This window comes from Acipenser ruthenus, chromosome 23 (genome assembly GCF_902713425.1).
Source record: "Acipenser ruthenus chromosome 23, fAciRut3.2 maternal haplotype, whole genome shotgun sequence".
Classification (NCBI taxonomy): domain Eukaryota; kingdom Metazoa; phylum Chordata; class Actinopteri; order Acipenseriformes; family Acipenseridae; genus Acipenser; species Acipenser ruthenus.
The window spans coordinates 22,867,977-22,885,198 of record NC_081211.1 but is presented as its reverse complement, the minus strand read 5'-3'; the positions used below and the strand labels follow the sequence as shown (position 1 = coordinate 22,885,198).

The window sequence follows — 17,222 nt, the reverse complement described above, 5'->3', positions numbered from 1 at the left end:
TGAGATGTTAAATCAATGTCCTATTGTAAGTGACTCTGCATATAATGCACTGTTCACAGCCTACCTCTGTAAAGTGCTTTGTAACGGTGGTCCACTATGAAAGGAGCTATATAAAAATAAAGATATTATATTATTATTATTATATATTGTTACTGTAATTCTTTCGAATACTATTCCTTCTGCAGTTTTATTGCAGTTCAACACAGTAGTTAAACTGCAATCTACAGCAGCTATGCTGTTTGACACTTACCCCTACCATTACTGAATTCTCACTGTAGTGGCAGTGCAGCTGTCTGTCATACTGTATGACTGAAGAGAGAGGAGCAGGGCAATAGTACTGAAAGGAGTCACTAAGCTGCACAGGCTCACAGTGCCCAGCATGCTAATACTTTCTGAGCAGTTCTGTACATTCAGCTGCCTCATCACCACTTGCCTAAAACCCTCACTGTTTTTCTTCCATTAACTAAGGGATGTATTTTAATAATGACCATAGAACAGTCTTTCAAGGAACTGGTTTAAATTGCTATGGAAATAGTGGCAGCAAAAACAATACCAGTAACTACAAGTGATGTACTATTAAGATGTACATTTTTTTTTATGGGTCACAGCAACGAACATTGCAGCACAATCAGGCTCAATCCGGAGAAATCCTGGAATGAAAGTGGTCCTTGAGATCAGGAGACGGTGCTACATGGTGTCTGTCTGCAGCCAGTGCTATCAAACCTTCACCTTTGATGCAAAACAATCAAAATAAACACACAAACACATTGCACAGCCAACTGCTTTTCAAACTAAACCTTTTGGAGTTAATGAAGTGCCTGCAGAACAGTCATTAAAATTCAGAATGATTCCAGCTGTCCACAAAGAAGCCAGACTGGCCCACACCTCCACTATCAGAGTCTTGTTAGTAGGAAAGATGAGATAAAAAGTGAATAAGTTACCCAAGGAAGTTGTTGGAGGCGCAAAGCGAAGGCTTGCTGCCCTTGTTTAGAGGTAAACAGAAGGCACAAGCCCAGGACAGGGCCTCGTCACCGCTGGCAGGCTGATGGACAGCTCTGACAAAGCCTGGGGCTTGATTAGAATCACACTCATTTGACATCTCCAGGTGCATTCACATTGGCTCTGCTGCCTGGTGTACACAGCAGAACCCTGTGGTACCGCCACTATTCTAGGCTTCTAAAAAAGATATATTATGGAAGAGACAGCAGGTCACTGCTGGTGGAAAAACTTATGTTTCTATTTTATTTTGTTTTTTCTTCTTTTTTTTGTAGTACAATGTATTTTACAAAAGAATTATACCAAAGGGCAGGAAAGATATACTGGGGCTTTTTTTCTACATTTGTATAAGTAATGGTGGATCACATCTATTCACAGCTTTTCCCCATGTTATTAATACAAACTGATCTAAACTGTTATTGGTTTCCTTATCAACAGAGTAGACATTTTTTTATGAATATCAAAATTTTATTTAGTTATAGAAACTGACCATATAGAGTAAGAAGCGGGTTCTGAAAAATGTAATGTTACACGTTCCCATGTGTTGCTACAACTGTTTAAATAACGTACTTGCAGTTTTTGTTTTTATTGTTAACATCCTGACAACTTTTTACAAAATCTCCACTCTAGTGCACTGAGTGTTAGGATTATTACCCACATTGTGAAACAGGTAACACAGCAATAACGATCCATGATGTGGTATGGAACAGAAAAGCCAGAGCACCTGCTGTTATGTTTTTTTTAAATCACTCTTTCTCCACTGATTTAGAGGACAGATCTCAAACCACAGTGCACTAGAGCGGAAATTTTGAAAACAGCTTTGAAACAGACTTTAAAGGTATATGTGTAAAAAGTTGTCAGGATGTTAACAATGAAAAGAAAAATGACAGGTACTTTATTTAAACAGTTGTAGCAACAGGTGGGGATGTATAATGCTGTTACTTACTCTATAAGTTCCTGTATGGAGCCCTGGGAGACACTATTTAAGGCTCATACCTTATACTGGGTACCTTTGATTCTACCAGTTATGTTCTACTTGAACGAAACTGGCATGTAATTGGTACCTCGTTAGTTTTTTGGAGGCTTCTCATAGCTCAAAAACATCATAGGCATGTTTATTCAGAAAGGATAACTTTCCTTAAAAAAGTTTGCCATACAACAGTTCAGATATTTAATTTAGGGGCTTTTTTCTAGTCTACAGCTGACCCTTTTTATCTTAAAAGTTGCAAACTTTCAGTGTGAAAAAAACAGGCTAACAGAGACTTATCGATTAATATAAATGTAAGGATTAAACTGAGTGAATGTGTGCTATCCTTTTTAAGAGATCATTTATAAGACATCAGATAAAAAACTAAGATATCCATATGCACTTGTTGCATACATTTATAATAATAAAAATAAATAAATGAATAAATAATAAAATGCTTTTTTTTTAATTGGGCCCTACGATAAAAGCTTGGCCTAAATTAATTGAAAACAAAGCACAAACATAAGCAGTCAAACATTCTCTTTCCATTGTGAAATGAATTTCTTTTTGTTGTAGTATTGTTTCAATCCAGTCTTACATGCCAGAATCAGCAGTCTATCCTTCTCTTTGTGTAAACACTTATTGAGACACATCCTAGTTTCCCATGCAGTCCTTTCTAATGGTCTAGTGGTGGGATTGCTAGGAGTCTAAAGAGAATGACTCCTCCGTTGGCACGTCCTTTCAGGTGACACTGCTGCATGCATCCTTGTAGTTCACTCAAGTGGAAAGGAAGGTTATACAAATAAGCTACAGGTAAAGATAGGGGTTCAGCAGCAAAAAACTGTTAAAAAAGCCGTTTTTCTAGCTATACCGGAAAGTACTGAATTTGAGGATTCACATACTAGAATAGAACCAGTTTTTTTCCCAGTAAATCAGCATTTTCAAACAATACTGTGGATAACTCCTGTCAAGCAGGGACCCTTGTTTGGAAAAGTACAAAATTATACTATCGGGAAAATAAAACGATAGCATACGTGTTGGTAATGTTCCATCCTTAACATCACAGCATGTTTGCTGAGTGCGTGTAGTAAATATTAGGGTGGCGCATGTAGTTAATGTACCTGCATTTTTAAGTGTATTCCAAACACAATGTGTATTTGGTGTATTCATGTTTGAATGTTCCATTTATTTTTAGTATTTGTATATATATCTTTTATGAACTCCAATTTTGCTGAAACTGAATTGTCTCTATAAAAATAGTTCAACATTTCAGGAAGCCAACTTCACACCTTATTGGCACCCTTTCTTTAGAGAAACATCGAACCTGCATCAAAAGTCCACATGTATAGAATGACCATGTGTTTTTAATGACCATGTACTTATACTTACTACTGCTTTAGCAATTGATTTTGTGACAGGAGAGAAGGCAAGTCATACCTACATTAAAGACCCAATTTTAGAAGGACCCAATCACATGAAACCTTGTGTTTACAGTATATTATTTAAATTAAAAGCTACATTTCCTATAAAAACTTCCTTCAGCGACTCTAATAAGCAGGTTTAAATAAATAATCACATTGTTTCAGTGGAGAGGGGTCAACCCCACCATGCTGTGTTTGCAGGACATAGCTCAGCTGCAGATATTTTGCTCATCAGGTTTGTTAAAGTGATTTGAAGCAAAAACCGTCTTTCCTAAGTTTATTTTAAAGCCCAGCTTTTGGGAGTTTCCCAGTCTGTGACTATAGTAATTTGAACAGCCCAATGAGGGCTTTTCCTGTAGGGTCATCGAATGTGCTGACAGGGTCATCGAGTCAGTGAGCAGTCGATGGGGTCTGGGAAGCAGTGAGATCCATCTCTCTATCTGGACTGCAGGTTCTCCGTGGCTGACATCAATGATACTCAGAGCAGTGCCCCAGTTGGCTCACACTAATGTCATACAGAGGAGAAAATTGACACCTGTCAGAACCCTATAAAAAGGGCCATCGGGGGGTTTGGTTAGATTACCCCTCTCATTAATCTCTTATTGTAAATAACCTCTAATTGCCTGAGGATAGCAGGAGTCAGCCTTGTATTTACAGTTGCTGTTTGAGTGCCCCAGGCAGGCCGCAGCAGTTTACCCATAAATAAAACACACACTTCAGCACATTGCCAGAACCTATGAAACTCGAGCTGCCCTTGTCATTGTCAGGGGCATTGTCAGTCACACTGTCTCACTTTGCTTCAGCCTTGGTATTTCTGTTCTATATACTGTATTAGCCAACAAGACTTGAGCAAAATATTTCAGGCCTACTTTTTATCCAAACTGAATGAAAATTGGGGCCCACTGATCGAGGAAAGCAAGCCATGTACAGGACAGCAAAAGGAAAGTCGACCAAAGTCGATTAACGGGTAAACTTAGTGCCTGTTCACAATGAAATAATGATGTTTAATATGAATAAGTGAGGATCAATACAATGAATAAGTAAAAAACAAATACCGGGTTTATTTAGTTTTCACTGCAGGTGCCATAAACTCAGTTATAGGAAATGGTTGTTTACGTTATTTTGACAAAAGGTATTTAGAGTGTGTCGCGAAGTGGCTGAAAACCGCGAGATTTCGAGAAAAATGTGGGGATAACGGGACCTTTGATGGAAAACCAGGACTGTCCCGACTAAACCGGGACGCCTGGTCACCTTACAGTGACTGAAATCATCTTTTGAATGCTTTACGGCTAAAACTAATAACAAGTAAACAGCAGTTAGGGGAAATCATTCAACTAATTGCTTTTAACTGCTTTTTTTTTTACTTGGGTAAAATCAAGATGTGATTATAGGTTTCGGTTTCAGGAAAACATCTCCTGGTTTTAAAGCACTGGGACATTGTACCTTAAATGAACATGCTGGGATAACATATAAACTGAAGTTTAAAGGTTGTATAATTCATTTATTTTTAACTGCCCCCCTTATCGTCATTCAGTTGAAGCAAATTTCCAATTCTTGAAACATCTCTCCACACATACAGTACAGGCAGAGGTGGTTTTAAGGGCTAGCAACCAGTGCGAGGCTAAGTTAGGTCTTATCTACAGAGTAGTGAAAAACATACATTTAACACACAAATTCATAACAGTACCGCATATGTCACCTTAAAGTTCAACAGTCTACTTCAAGGACTGTTTAATTTTACAACAATTGTTTATATAAAAGGGTATCATTACCTATTAACAGGTATGTAACAATAATTAGGCACCTAATTATTGGGCACCTTTCCAGGTAGAACTACACCCCTAAATACATCTTACTGTCCAGCACAGAGATAAGTGGGGTACCAGTCTAAGTACAAGGACAAATATTTAAAAGGCAGGACTGTCCACAGTCGGGACTGGAACCATGTGAACTGTGTCTCAGAGCTCTGCCAACACAATAATCTCGGCCTAAAGGAATCTTGCAATTGTGCAAGCTTTTGTGTTTTGGATCCATTGACAACCTCCCAGTTTGCCAATGCTACGAAATGCAGTATATCTTACATGTTTTATTCACAAAGCACAGAAAGCTTGAAGGAAACCAAACAGCAGTCTAGACGTTTTCATGAATATCAAACTTCATTTCATCAAGAAGAGTCTTTGAATATGTCATTTGAATTTTCCTCTTTTGTTGTTGAAAAATCTGGCCAAATGTCTTTTTTAAATGAATGTTCTAATACATGATACAGATGGATTTACAGACTGCTGCCTACAAGTGGTTTGTGAAACTGGCCCCTGCTTTATAAATGCAGCACGGGTTTAGAAAAATGTGTCTTGCATGGAAGTTCTTGGGAAAGCCACAATTAATAAATCAATATGTATCTTTAAAATATAAATGTTCACATATACAGTCATATTTCATAAATTATACTTAAAAAATACTACTGTAAAATATAACACAAGATTTTCTACAGTTGACATGGTCTGGTTCTTATTCTGTAGTGAATTAATTGCTTGAATGCTCAATTTAACTAAGTAAAACATCCACAAAAGTTAGATATTGTTTTACACAAAGCTTTATTTTACAGCTTTTTTCAGCCATTTTGACTCATCTGCTGTCACTCAGTCATCCCACAATGCAACACTCTGTGCCAGAAGGGTGTAAGTGTGCTAGTTATGCCCTCCTGGCACTAAGTTTACCTAGATTGTGCAGTTGTGTCTTTATTACTTTCTCACTTTATTCAATGCAGTTTGTGATTTCAGTGAGGTCCTATTGGCACCAGATAGATCAAGAGATTTAATTTGATATATAATATGCCATTTTGACAGAAATGTCACTTACGCCCCTCTGGTTCTGAGCCCTCAGTTTGTACTTAGCTATACATTTGTTTTACAGGTCTTTTTTCAAATAAGTTTAATAGAGGGCTCTTCTACGAGATGAGCCTTACTGTATAAAATACAAGTAATCACTCGCACTACTCAAATAAGCAACCGTCTGATGGAGAGTTAAGAATTTTACTGATAGCGTAAGTATACAGTATGTAAAGTACTTCCATTATTTCAAAGCTGCAGAGGATAAACCCTGATTTGCAGAATTATTATCTGCCTTATAAAATGCAATTTGATTCTGTTCTACAATAGCAGATAGATTGTTCCATACCAATGGACCTGACATGTATTTGACCTTGTGACTTTGTGGTGGAGAGTGCTTTAGGCTGTACCTGCCGCCAGTGTTTGTAGTATACACAAGAGGGTGAGCTAGGATTGTAAAACCAGAGCGTATTTAATCAGATTCACTTTCACAAAGAGGCTTTCATCTTTAATCATTTCATGTTATCTCCCTATCTGCCAGAGTTCCTGGCTCCAGCTATTTAGGCAATTGCATAATTGAAGCATTTAGGAACTGGTACATTTCTACTATGTACATTGCAGGCCTAAGGATTTACTGGCATGCTAATTCTTCCTGAATACATCCCCAATATCATTTGGTATTTACATGAAGGAGAACTACCCTTCAAGGCAAACCTTAATGATATTTATCAGAGTGACAAGGTCTGACTTCTTCGTCTCATTCGCAGGGTGTGTAAGTGAAAAAAGAGTAATTGCAGGAAGAAATATTTCAATGTTTTTTTCTGTTTAAAAAATACTTTATTACAAATATGATACCCTTTGCCCACAATGGCCAGTATTTACAGCACATCAGTAACATATAAAATTATAAAAGTTGTGTCACAGTGTTCTTTCAATCATAGAGTATCTTGCCCCGGAAATGCTCAATAACAATTCTTAGCACTTTTAAAACAATGACTAAAACACATCAATCGTCAAGACCTAATATACATACATACATATATATATATATATATATATATATATATACACAATCTCTCTGAATATTTTAACCATTTTAAATATACATTTTAAAGAGTAAACATAGTTTTGTTTTTTTACAATACAATAACCTACTACAAAAAGATGCAAGCTTCATTCATAACTTCAAAACATTAAATTAATTCTTAGCAGGTCGAGCAGACAAACATTTTGACTTATGCCTTTGTCAATTTAACTAAACGTTTTGCCACAAATGCTGGAGGCACTTGTAAATGAATTACATCTGAGTTTCAGCACAGACTAGCATGACACAAGTCTATATCTGGCTGCAAGACGAAAGCTTTTTGCCTTCATTGTGGATACAAATTCAAAATTACTGTGACAGAGAATGTAAAGAATGCATTTAATAAAAACAGAAAAAATATTACTCAATGTAATTACTGTTTAGCGATCTGGATGAATTGAAAAGGGAATAACAAAATCATATAGCATTAAAGTGCCAGTACTACACTGAAGTCCTATGAATTGACTATCATGCTTGAATAAATACATGATACAGCCTCTGTCTGGAGCTATTAGATAGCAGAAAGTACAGTAATGTACTGTATCAAAACCTTAACTGGCAGTAACCTTGCAGAACAAATAATGCTACAGGAGAGTTGGCAGAAATGTCTTTGGTCAACCTCTTTAATTTAAACACACAAAATCCTACAATATCTCTCTAATTGTGTTTTACAATGGGCCAAGAAACTGTTACCAAACAAAACCTTAAAAATAATCTTTGAGTAAAATAAAAAATACAATTTTTTTTTTTTTTTTCCTGTATTTGTTTGTTTTTTTAAATGTTGAAGGCAGGCAGACAGAGAGAGCTGCTACTTTCCTACATTTGTCTGTCTGCCTGCCTCTACACCTCCGTGCCTTCCCTGGGGTAGAGAAGCCCCCCAGAACTCAGACTGGGGTAGAAGTGGCTGTTAAACTGGTTGAGGACGGAGCTGCTGTAGCCTAGTGAGGAGGGGGGTGCTGGGGACGTCCACTCTGTTCCACTGACTCCAGGGATGCTCGGGGTGTTGGGGGAGAAGGGCCCAAAGCCGCCCATGGTCTGTCCTGCTCGCTGAGAGATCTCGCTCCCGAATCCTAGTGCCGTGGGCCTGCTCAGAGTGGGGGAGCCACTGTTCATATAGGATGTCATGCTGGACAGGAAGTTGTTGAGGCAGGGGGAGGAGGCAGTAGCGGAGGATGACGGGGAGGGCCCTCTGTCCTGGGCCCCTGTCTCTGAACTGTCCAGTAAAGCCTCAGGTGCCTTGGGGCTCCCTTCTAGGGAGCCCCCCCCCTCCAGCGGGGCTCCTCTCAGGGGGCTACCCCCCTCCAGCGAGCTGCCTTCGGGCCTCTCAGAACTCAGCGCCCCCCCGCCACTACTGGAGTTTAAGTCTGACTTTCTCTTCCTCTTTCGGCGGAAGTTCCCGTTGTCGAACATCTTCTCGCAGTTGGGGTCCAGGGTCCAGTAGTTTCCCTTGCCTGCAGAGAGTGGGGCAGAGAAAGCACCTACTTATTTTCATTTCCACTAACAGAAGTTCTAATTTAAGAACATCAATAAATATCAAACCTTTAGAGCCACTATAGTCATTATTATTATTATTATTATTATTATTATTATTATTATTATTATTATTATTATTAATAATAATTATTATTTTCTATGAAATCATGTGCTACATATATATTTTTTTACATTTAATTCTGGCTAAATACCTTCAAAATTCTCATAAAAACAGTAGTGGCAAGACAAGCTAGTGGAGGTCAGAACAACACCAGCTAGCAAAAAATGTTGATTTTGTTCAGGTGTATATTTTAAATTAAGGTGTGTCAGTAATATATATATCTATATATATATATATATATATATATATATATATATATATATATATATATATATATATATATATGTTGAAATACTGTAAATGCTCAAATCAGACTAGCACTCAGTTGTCAGCCTGCTCTTACCTGGGTCATCCTCATCACGTGGCACCTTCTTGAAGCAGTCATTGAGGGACAGGTTGTGGCGGATGGAGTTCTGCCAGCCTGCCTTGCTCTTGTTATAGAAGGGGAAGTTATCAGCCACATACTGGTAGATCTGGCTGAGGGTGAGCCTCTTTTCGTGGGCGCTGTGGATCGCCATGGCGATGAGGGCAGAGTAGGAGTAGGGGGGCCTCACCAGCTTCATCAGGTCCTCCTGGGAGGGAAGGGAGAACCAGCTCAGGTCTGCGGCTCCGAGCCCTGGGCCGCCTGGCAGGAAGGGTCTCTGCATGCCGTAGTGCTGTGGAACGAATGGTGCAGCACCTGACCCGGGCAGGTAGGGAGTGCTGTTGATCCCTGAGCTGTTGAACCACAGGTAAGGATTGGGGGTGGCCCCGCTGTAGTCTCCAAGGTCATAACCTGGTGGCCTCTGGGGGCTGGGCAGGCTGCCCGGATGGTAGTAGTTGTCGCCGTACATACTCATTTCTGGTGGCTCCTGCCCAATGTTGGGGAACTGAGGGCTGCAGCGAGGGGGAGATTGTCCCTGTGGGTCGAATGAGCTCATTATCAAGCGCTCTCTCTCTCTCTCTCTCTCTCTCTCTCTCTCTCTCTCTCTCTCTAAATTATCTACCTGTTTCCTAACAGGAGAGCTGCTGACAGGTGTATCATCGGGTGGCTCACCTGCAGCTTTAATACACCAGCTAGCCATGCCCCCTGGGCTCTGATTGGTGGAGCTGCCTCGCTGGGGTTTAGGGACCATTTCTCAGGTTTCACCATAATAGCCACATTTCAGTGTCTTGATACTTACAAGAAGTTGGGAGGAGTTATTTTCCATTGTTAAACGTTTTTTTTCTTCCCCAAACTAAGATTTTCTTTAAAGTAACTGGTCACACTTTTATTTTTTTTTAATGCATCCTATCCTTTTAATTAAAAACGTTCTCTTTGCCTGAGTTTTCTGTTTTCAAAGGAGATATGGGAGCTCCTTCTTTTACAGTGTCACACTGTAAACACAAAACCAAATGAGCCTGAGAGGGAATAAAAAATAATTTGCCTCGCTCTACTCCAAACTTATTTATGTAATTAATTAATTAAAGTTCTGTTTATCAAAGTCACTGCTCAGTTGTTTGTTTTTGTATTTATTTCACTAATTATATATTCAAATATAAATTACTGCGGATTCTTCTTATTGTTATTTAAAACCAAAATATAAATATTGTTATATTTTTGGTAGAAGAGCAGTAAAAAAAATAGATTACAACCATACGAAAGTTTGATCAAACATATACTACATTGTATTACATTAACCCTGCAAGTATATAGCGTTTTAAAAAAAACAACAGGATTTGTGTTTACATTACAAAATGAACCCAAAAAACGGATTAAAAAAAATGTATATATCGTTTTGAGATTGTAAACTGTCCTTAGATTGTCTATAAACTATTATTAAAACGATATTATTATTTTTTTTTTACATTATATATATATATATATATATATATATATATATATATATATATATATATATATATATATATAAAAGGGAATTAACGGGTTAAGATTCACGTTAATTTATTAAATGGTTAAACATAATATATATATATATATATATATATATATATATATATATATATATATATATATATATATATATATATATATATTACTTTTTATACAATTCAGTATTTAGGCTATGTATGTATTTTGTAGTTTCGCACAATTTTTTTGTTTGACCAAATTATAAATATTATGGTGTGAAAGCTATTATTGTTATTCGCTGTGTTTGTTAAATAAAGCAACACAAATCTGAAACTACCTCCAGACTTGTGGTACCCAATAAAGCCAAAATGTATTGAATTCAATTACAAAACAATCGGGATGCAATATATTATTTTAATTGGAGACCGAATATATTTTTGTTCTTTTTTGTTTCTGTTACCGAATATTTTCTGTTATTTTACAACTAGTTTAAACAGTAATCTTAGTTAGTTATAGTAGCCCACTTGCACAATTGGTCACCGGTGCACTTTGCATTAAACAACAAATGGGTGTATTTGAGGGATATCGGCACAGCTGATACCAGCAGCGATCTTACAGTATAAATATCTCATTGTGCGACACTCGCAGTTTTATTTTGCCTTTGCAGAAATGTTGCAAGTTAAGACTACAGTAAGTAAAAGCTCTCTAAATATGGGCATCTGTTTTTAAATATGCACAATACGCAGGCTATTGTGCGTGGTTACTACACATATATATACCATATGAAATTAAGCCACGTTTAAAAATATTATATATTAAAAATATGATTTTATTTTCTACTTTTGAAAACCACGCTTAAGGTCTCGAACATTAAAAAAAACTCGGCAATGACCTGGACTCCCCTAGCACTAACTCGTGTTGAAAATGTTATAGGGACAAGCACCTGTAAATTTTATAGGCTATTGACTATTACAGACTATTTGGAAATACAACTGAGGAGAAACTGGAACAGGTAAAAAAAAAAGTGTAATAACAGAGTGTGGTTTTGGCATAACTGAGCAAACGGCACTTTTTTAGTTTTATTGAAGAAAAAAAAACAAAAACAAACACGACACCCCTAGCCCCCTTGTCTAATCAGTTATCAGTAATACCCTATAAAACCAGTCAGGCCACGTTACACCCGCATAAATAGCCATAAATCAACATCAACTGGCGACTAAAAATATGTCATCAAGTGCTTTCGTTATCACTTGCCAGCGACTCTCGTCCCCCCTTCTACCCCCTCACACTCCTCTGAGTGCCTCAGAAAAGCTAGACTGTCCTGAGCACTTTGTTTTACTGTGGGATGTACTCTTGTGGTAGCTATACGTTATTCACTTGAAATAAGTACAGTGTTACAGTGCCCCCCAGTGGTAACTGAATGTGTTTGAAAGTAAATCAAGCATTTTCGGTGCGCGTAACAAATGATGCGTTTTTTTTTTTTTTTTTTTCAAAACGGCATCCTGGTATTTAGAAAAACCGCATACACAGATCATATGGATTACTTTGAACATCAGGGGTAACATTTTTTGTTAAGAACACAAAAACATAAGAAAGTTTACAAACGAGAGGAGGCCATTCAGCCCATCTTGCTCGTTTGGTTGCTAGTAGCTTATTGATCCCAGAATCTCATCAAGCAGCTTCTTGAAGGATCCCAGGGTGTCAGCTTCAACAACATTACTGGAGAGTTGGTTCCAGACCCTCAAAATTCACAATATTTCAGATATACAAAAGCAAAACATTACTGATAGGCCCTATTTTTCTGCACGGTTTTATTAATGGAACCCGTATATTTTGTTAATAGTAATAAAAATATTACACACAATGGATTGACTCGGGAGGGCAAGGCAACAGGTGTTGTAACCAATTCTGTATCCCCTCAGAATCCCTGGCACAATGCACATGAGTAAAATGAGATCGGCCACAGGCACGGCTGATTCTTCTGCTCGTATTTGAGGTGAGTTACGGGTGATGTGCACGCGCAGCAGTTGTCAGCTGCATTTTGCAATCATTTACCAACATCCTGAATACGTATTATCGACAGGACGACATTATTCCTTTGTGATGTGTATTCTAATGAGATGTGGTTTATTTCATTAAAAACGTCTTTGACGTGTTCTTTGGTAGGCAAGTTATTACAAGGATTCAGTTACTGTGTGCATTATAGTTACTTACATTAGGACAATGTTATCTACTAGCAGCGTAGCGTGTGCTTTTTTTTATAAACTTTTTTTCTAATTGTATTTTTATTTATTTATTTTTGCTCTTGAGCAACCTGTGAAGTTTTGTATTGATTAAAAACGAAAATACACATTACGTAAGTCTATTAAATGAATGCATAATCTAGTAGCTATAACGTTACATTCATTTGTTTATATATTTTGTTACATACATACATACATACATACATACATACATACATACATACATGCCTGGCGCCAAACAGATTTGTGGGCCCCCATTTTTCCCCTTGTAATAGGGGGTTTCCAAGTGCAGAAGGACATACACAGAAGTGTACAGAAAATAAATTATTAATACAAAAACAAAAACACTGTCGGTAAAAACAGCTAACAAAAGTCAAAACTGGCCAAAACACCAGCCGTGCGTTAGTCCCACTAAAAAGGGAAACTTCACACTTTCTCACCCTTCGCATTTTTCATATGAACTACCAGGGCTTGAATTTTTTGTGCAGGACTGTGTTTCGTACTAAACTGTTTCGTTAAATAGTCCTGAGTGTGGGAAGAAGTGGTTTGTGTGTCTCAAACATTCGTTAATCGTGCCTTAAACGTCCCTTATTAAGGATGTTGGTAAATGATTGCAAAATGCATCAGACAACTGCTGCGCGTGCACATCACCCGTAACTCACCTCAGACACGAGCAGAAGAATCAGCCGTGCCTGTGGGCCAATCTCATTTTACGCATGCGCATTATGCCAGGGTATACAGGATTCTGAGAGGTTACAGAATTCGTTACAACACCGCCGCACACACGCGCAGTTTCGGTTGAGGTGTTGTGACTGGGCAGCACTGTTTGATAGAACAAGGCAGTCGACAATATAGATATTAAGGTACATAATTAAAATATAATACACATTTTTTAATATTATGATATACTATCAAATCAGCGAATTACCAAAATAAAGATGTCATTCTTTAAAGCATCCTAGTTTCTAGTGACTATCGAAATGTAGTTAGTGACAGGAAATTATTATTTTTTGCAACGTGTATTTTAAGATATATTTTAACAAAGTTCACTTCACAGGTCTATATCAGCAACAGCATTTTTAAACAAGATTAAATGTTTGTAACTTAAAATTTCCATTCCGCAGGCACTGTCATATCTCCACTGCTTGTTTAGTAAACGTATGGTAGATAACCTTTTTTTTGTTGTTTAAAAAGAACCAGAGGACGGTAGTGTTTTTACTCAGTTTATGTATGTAATGGCTCTTTATTTAATGTGTTTTTGTTGTTGTTTCGTATGAGAAATCAACAGCAAACTAACTGACTAACGTAACTTACCAGGTATGTATTTCAATGGTTATAGTACACTTTGTTCATAAAACAGTTGTTTCAAGAAAGCGGTAAGTGTTGTATGAAATTACAGTTTGTGGTTGATTTAAAAACAAAACAAAACAAAACAAACAAAAAAAAACAACAACAAAAGTGATTTTATAAGTGGCGTTCACGTATTATTGCAATGGTTTATTTGTAATCATTACTTTTAGATGAAAGATTCTGGAACATATCGCCAGAACCCAGAGGAAACAGTGCACCTGCTGGAGAACTTAGACAAGGATTTAGAAAAAATGATAGAGGATATGGAAAAAATATCAGGTAGATAAAATAAAACTTTCAGTGGTTTGACAGGGACAGATAGCCAGGACTGTTTACTAAATATAAACTGTATTTACATGGTCAGCACTGTAGCTGTGTATAGTATTTAGGGTCATGATCTGTACTGAAGATCTAGCCCCACATGTTTAGCTGTTTACAGTATACAATGTGCTGTCTCACAGATCCCCAGACATTAATTTGCTCTCATAATCACCCAGACTGTGTATTACTATATTTGTTCAATAAGCACCTCCCAGATCCCATGTACTGGCTAAGTTAGAACTGTACATGGCATGTCGCCTCCAGAGATATCTCTGCATTTGCAGAGTGCTAGGTACTACATGAAATCTCTTTAAATTATTATTATTATTATTATTATTATTATTATTATTATTATTATTATTATTATTATTTGTTTATTTAGCAGACGCCTTTATCCAAGGCGACTTACAGAGACAAGGGTGTGTGAAGTATGCATCAGCTGCAGAGTCACTTACAACTACGTCTCACCCGAAAGACGGAGCACAAGGAGGTTAAGTGACTTGCTCAGGGTCACACAATGAGTCAATTACATACTGTTAATTACTCACACTTTTTCTGTTACAGCGAGTGTTCTACAGTAGGACAGGAAAATAAATCTGGGTTGAATTTAGATTTTTATAAGACATTTTTAGTGGAAACATTTGTCATTAGATTTTAGTTTCAAGTTGCAGCACTGTTGAGGGTTTAATCGTTATGGATGATAAATCTTTGTGTAGCATGTGAAGTCTTCACTACTCAAGTATTTTAGGTTTGTACTGTAAAATGGGCTTCTTAACAGTAACCTACCCTGTTTGTTTTAGTGCAAGTGACCTGGATGGCCTATGACATGGTTGTTTTGCGCACAGACCCAGAAGTGTCCGAGTCCTTGGGGAAACTGAAAGACTCGTTTCTGAAATGCACTGCAGTGTTAGAGTCAAACTGGCAAGATGCTATTTTGGAATCCAAAGAAAATGATGTGGCAGACACTATGTAAAATATATCTCTACTTGGCAAATGCATGAATTATATTAGTGGAACCTATATTTTTCTCGAAAAAAGATTGAAAATGTAATGGTTTTCAAGTTTTGTAACATTTTGTGGTGTTCATTTTTGTGCTTTGTTAAAATTAAACAGATTAAATAAACATCTCAGGTCTCCATACTTATTATCTATGTGATTTATTTTTTCTTATGAGTTTTTCAGGTTTCTTGTAATGTATTCACTCACTCAAAACAAATATCTTGCCACAAAGAGTTTTATCTATTCATTCTTTAAGCAATTACTGGTAGGTTTGTTAGTGTTTTGTAGTATGACACTGTGTTTTGTGTTTTTTTTCTATCTGCTTGTTGCTTGTCTAGTGAAGTAAAACCAATTATTTGTTCTTATTACTAGTCCCAGGTTTCTCTACTTCCGTGAATAGGGAAGAAAGTTTAGTAAGAATTTGTTTACTGCCAAAAGTTTAAACAAATTTTAATATTTTTTTACCAAAGATCATTAATGTGTTTTTATGTGTTTCATTATAATTTCTGTAAATTCCTTGTTAAGAACATTGCTTAGTGACATTTATGAGCAATACTATTATAGGTGCAGTTATTATGTATTAAACCTTTACTGCTTGGTCCTGGTTAAAATAACCCCCACACATTGTCCAGGTGTGAGGCAGTAGGAAATGATAAGTTGCAAAGCTGTTGATGACAAGTGGAAAAACACTAAAGATTAAACCTGTCATCTCTCCCAAAAACAAATTTGCATTGGTTTGATATGCGGTCAGTCTATACGTCTGTCCAAATGAGTCCTGCTGTACCGTTATAATTAAAAAGTGTACAGTACTTGGTAAAAGTATAACACCAGACAATTATGGACAGACATAAATGGCCTGCTTGACCCATAAACGAATAATTACCTAATGCCTTTCAGAAATAAAAATGTTGGTTCAGTGATTTAATAGATAATTATGATCCTCAGATCCATGTTTCCTCTAAATCTATTATACCTAATAAAAGTACACATTATTCAAATAAAAAATGCTAATATCAAACTTGTACACTTCTTTGCTTTATGGTAGAGCCATAATGACAGTATAGTGTAATGTGTTTATTTGTTTCAGATGGACAGAGCTGATCAGATTGACTTAGATAAGATCATTAAACATTTGGATAAGATGTCTAGCAGTTTGGAAAAGTTGGCAGGTTAGCTACTATGTTATTTATAAGTCCGAAAAAAAACAAACACTGGAGCCAATAAAAAGATACAAAATGTTTTGTAGTTTGATTTGATATTGCTTTTGTAGACTGATTTCATGTTATTGGTTCTGTCATAAATAATTGCAGACACTAGATAATCCTTACTGTTTGCAAAAAAGTATGCTAGATTTTCAATGAATTGAAAGATAATTGGTGTGTTTGGTGTTATTTTTCTTAAATTCCAGTGAAGACTCAGCTGTTGCAGTGCAATCTGATTGTGTGCTTCGGCCACCCAGACAAGACGGAGGCACTAAAAGGAAAGGAGGAGAGCTACGTCCATCCCAGGACAGTATTAGAACAAGAAATAGATCCAACACAGCTGTGAAGAGTCTTAAGATATGAGATGTAAAATTAAAAACAAGTTT

General features: G+C 36.9%; 1 protein-coding gene across 1 annotated transcript; it reads right to left on the bottom strand.

Moving 5' to 3' along the window:
* Window positions 1-7,621: 7,621 nt before the first annotated feature.
* LOC117413172 (forkhead box protein I1-ema-like) lies at window positions 7,622-9,895 on the bottom strand. Its single transcript, XM_034021972.3, has 2 exons — window positions 9,234-9,895; window positions 7,622-8,747 (listed from the first exon to the last, which is right to left on the bottom strand). Exons 1-2 carry the CDS (start codon window positions 9,808-9,810, stop codon window positions 8,137-8,139), a joined length of 1,188 nt encoding a protein of 395 aa, XP_033877863.2. The 5' UTR covers window positions 9,811-9,895; the 3' UTR covers window positions 7,622-8,136.
* Between the last annotated feature and the right edge of the window lie 7,327 nt (window positions 9,896-17,222).

Excerpts from the sequence above, each read along its gene's own strand:
- LOC117413172 (XM_034021972.3), bottom strand. The coding sequence starts at position 9,810 with ATGAGCTCATTCGACCCACAGGGACAATCTCCCCCTCGCTGCAGCCCT. Across the intron at positions 8,748-9,233 it reads ACGTGATGAGGATGACCCAG|GCAAGGGAAACTACTGGACC; the intron begins GTAAGAGCAGGC and ends CACTCTCTGCAG.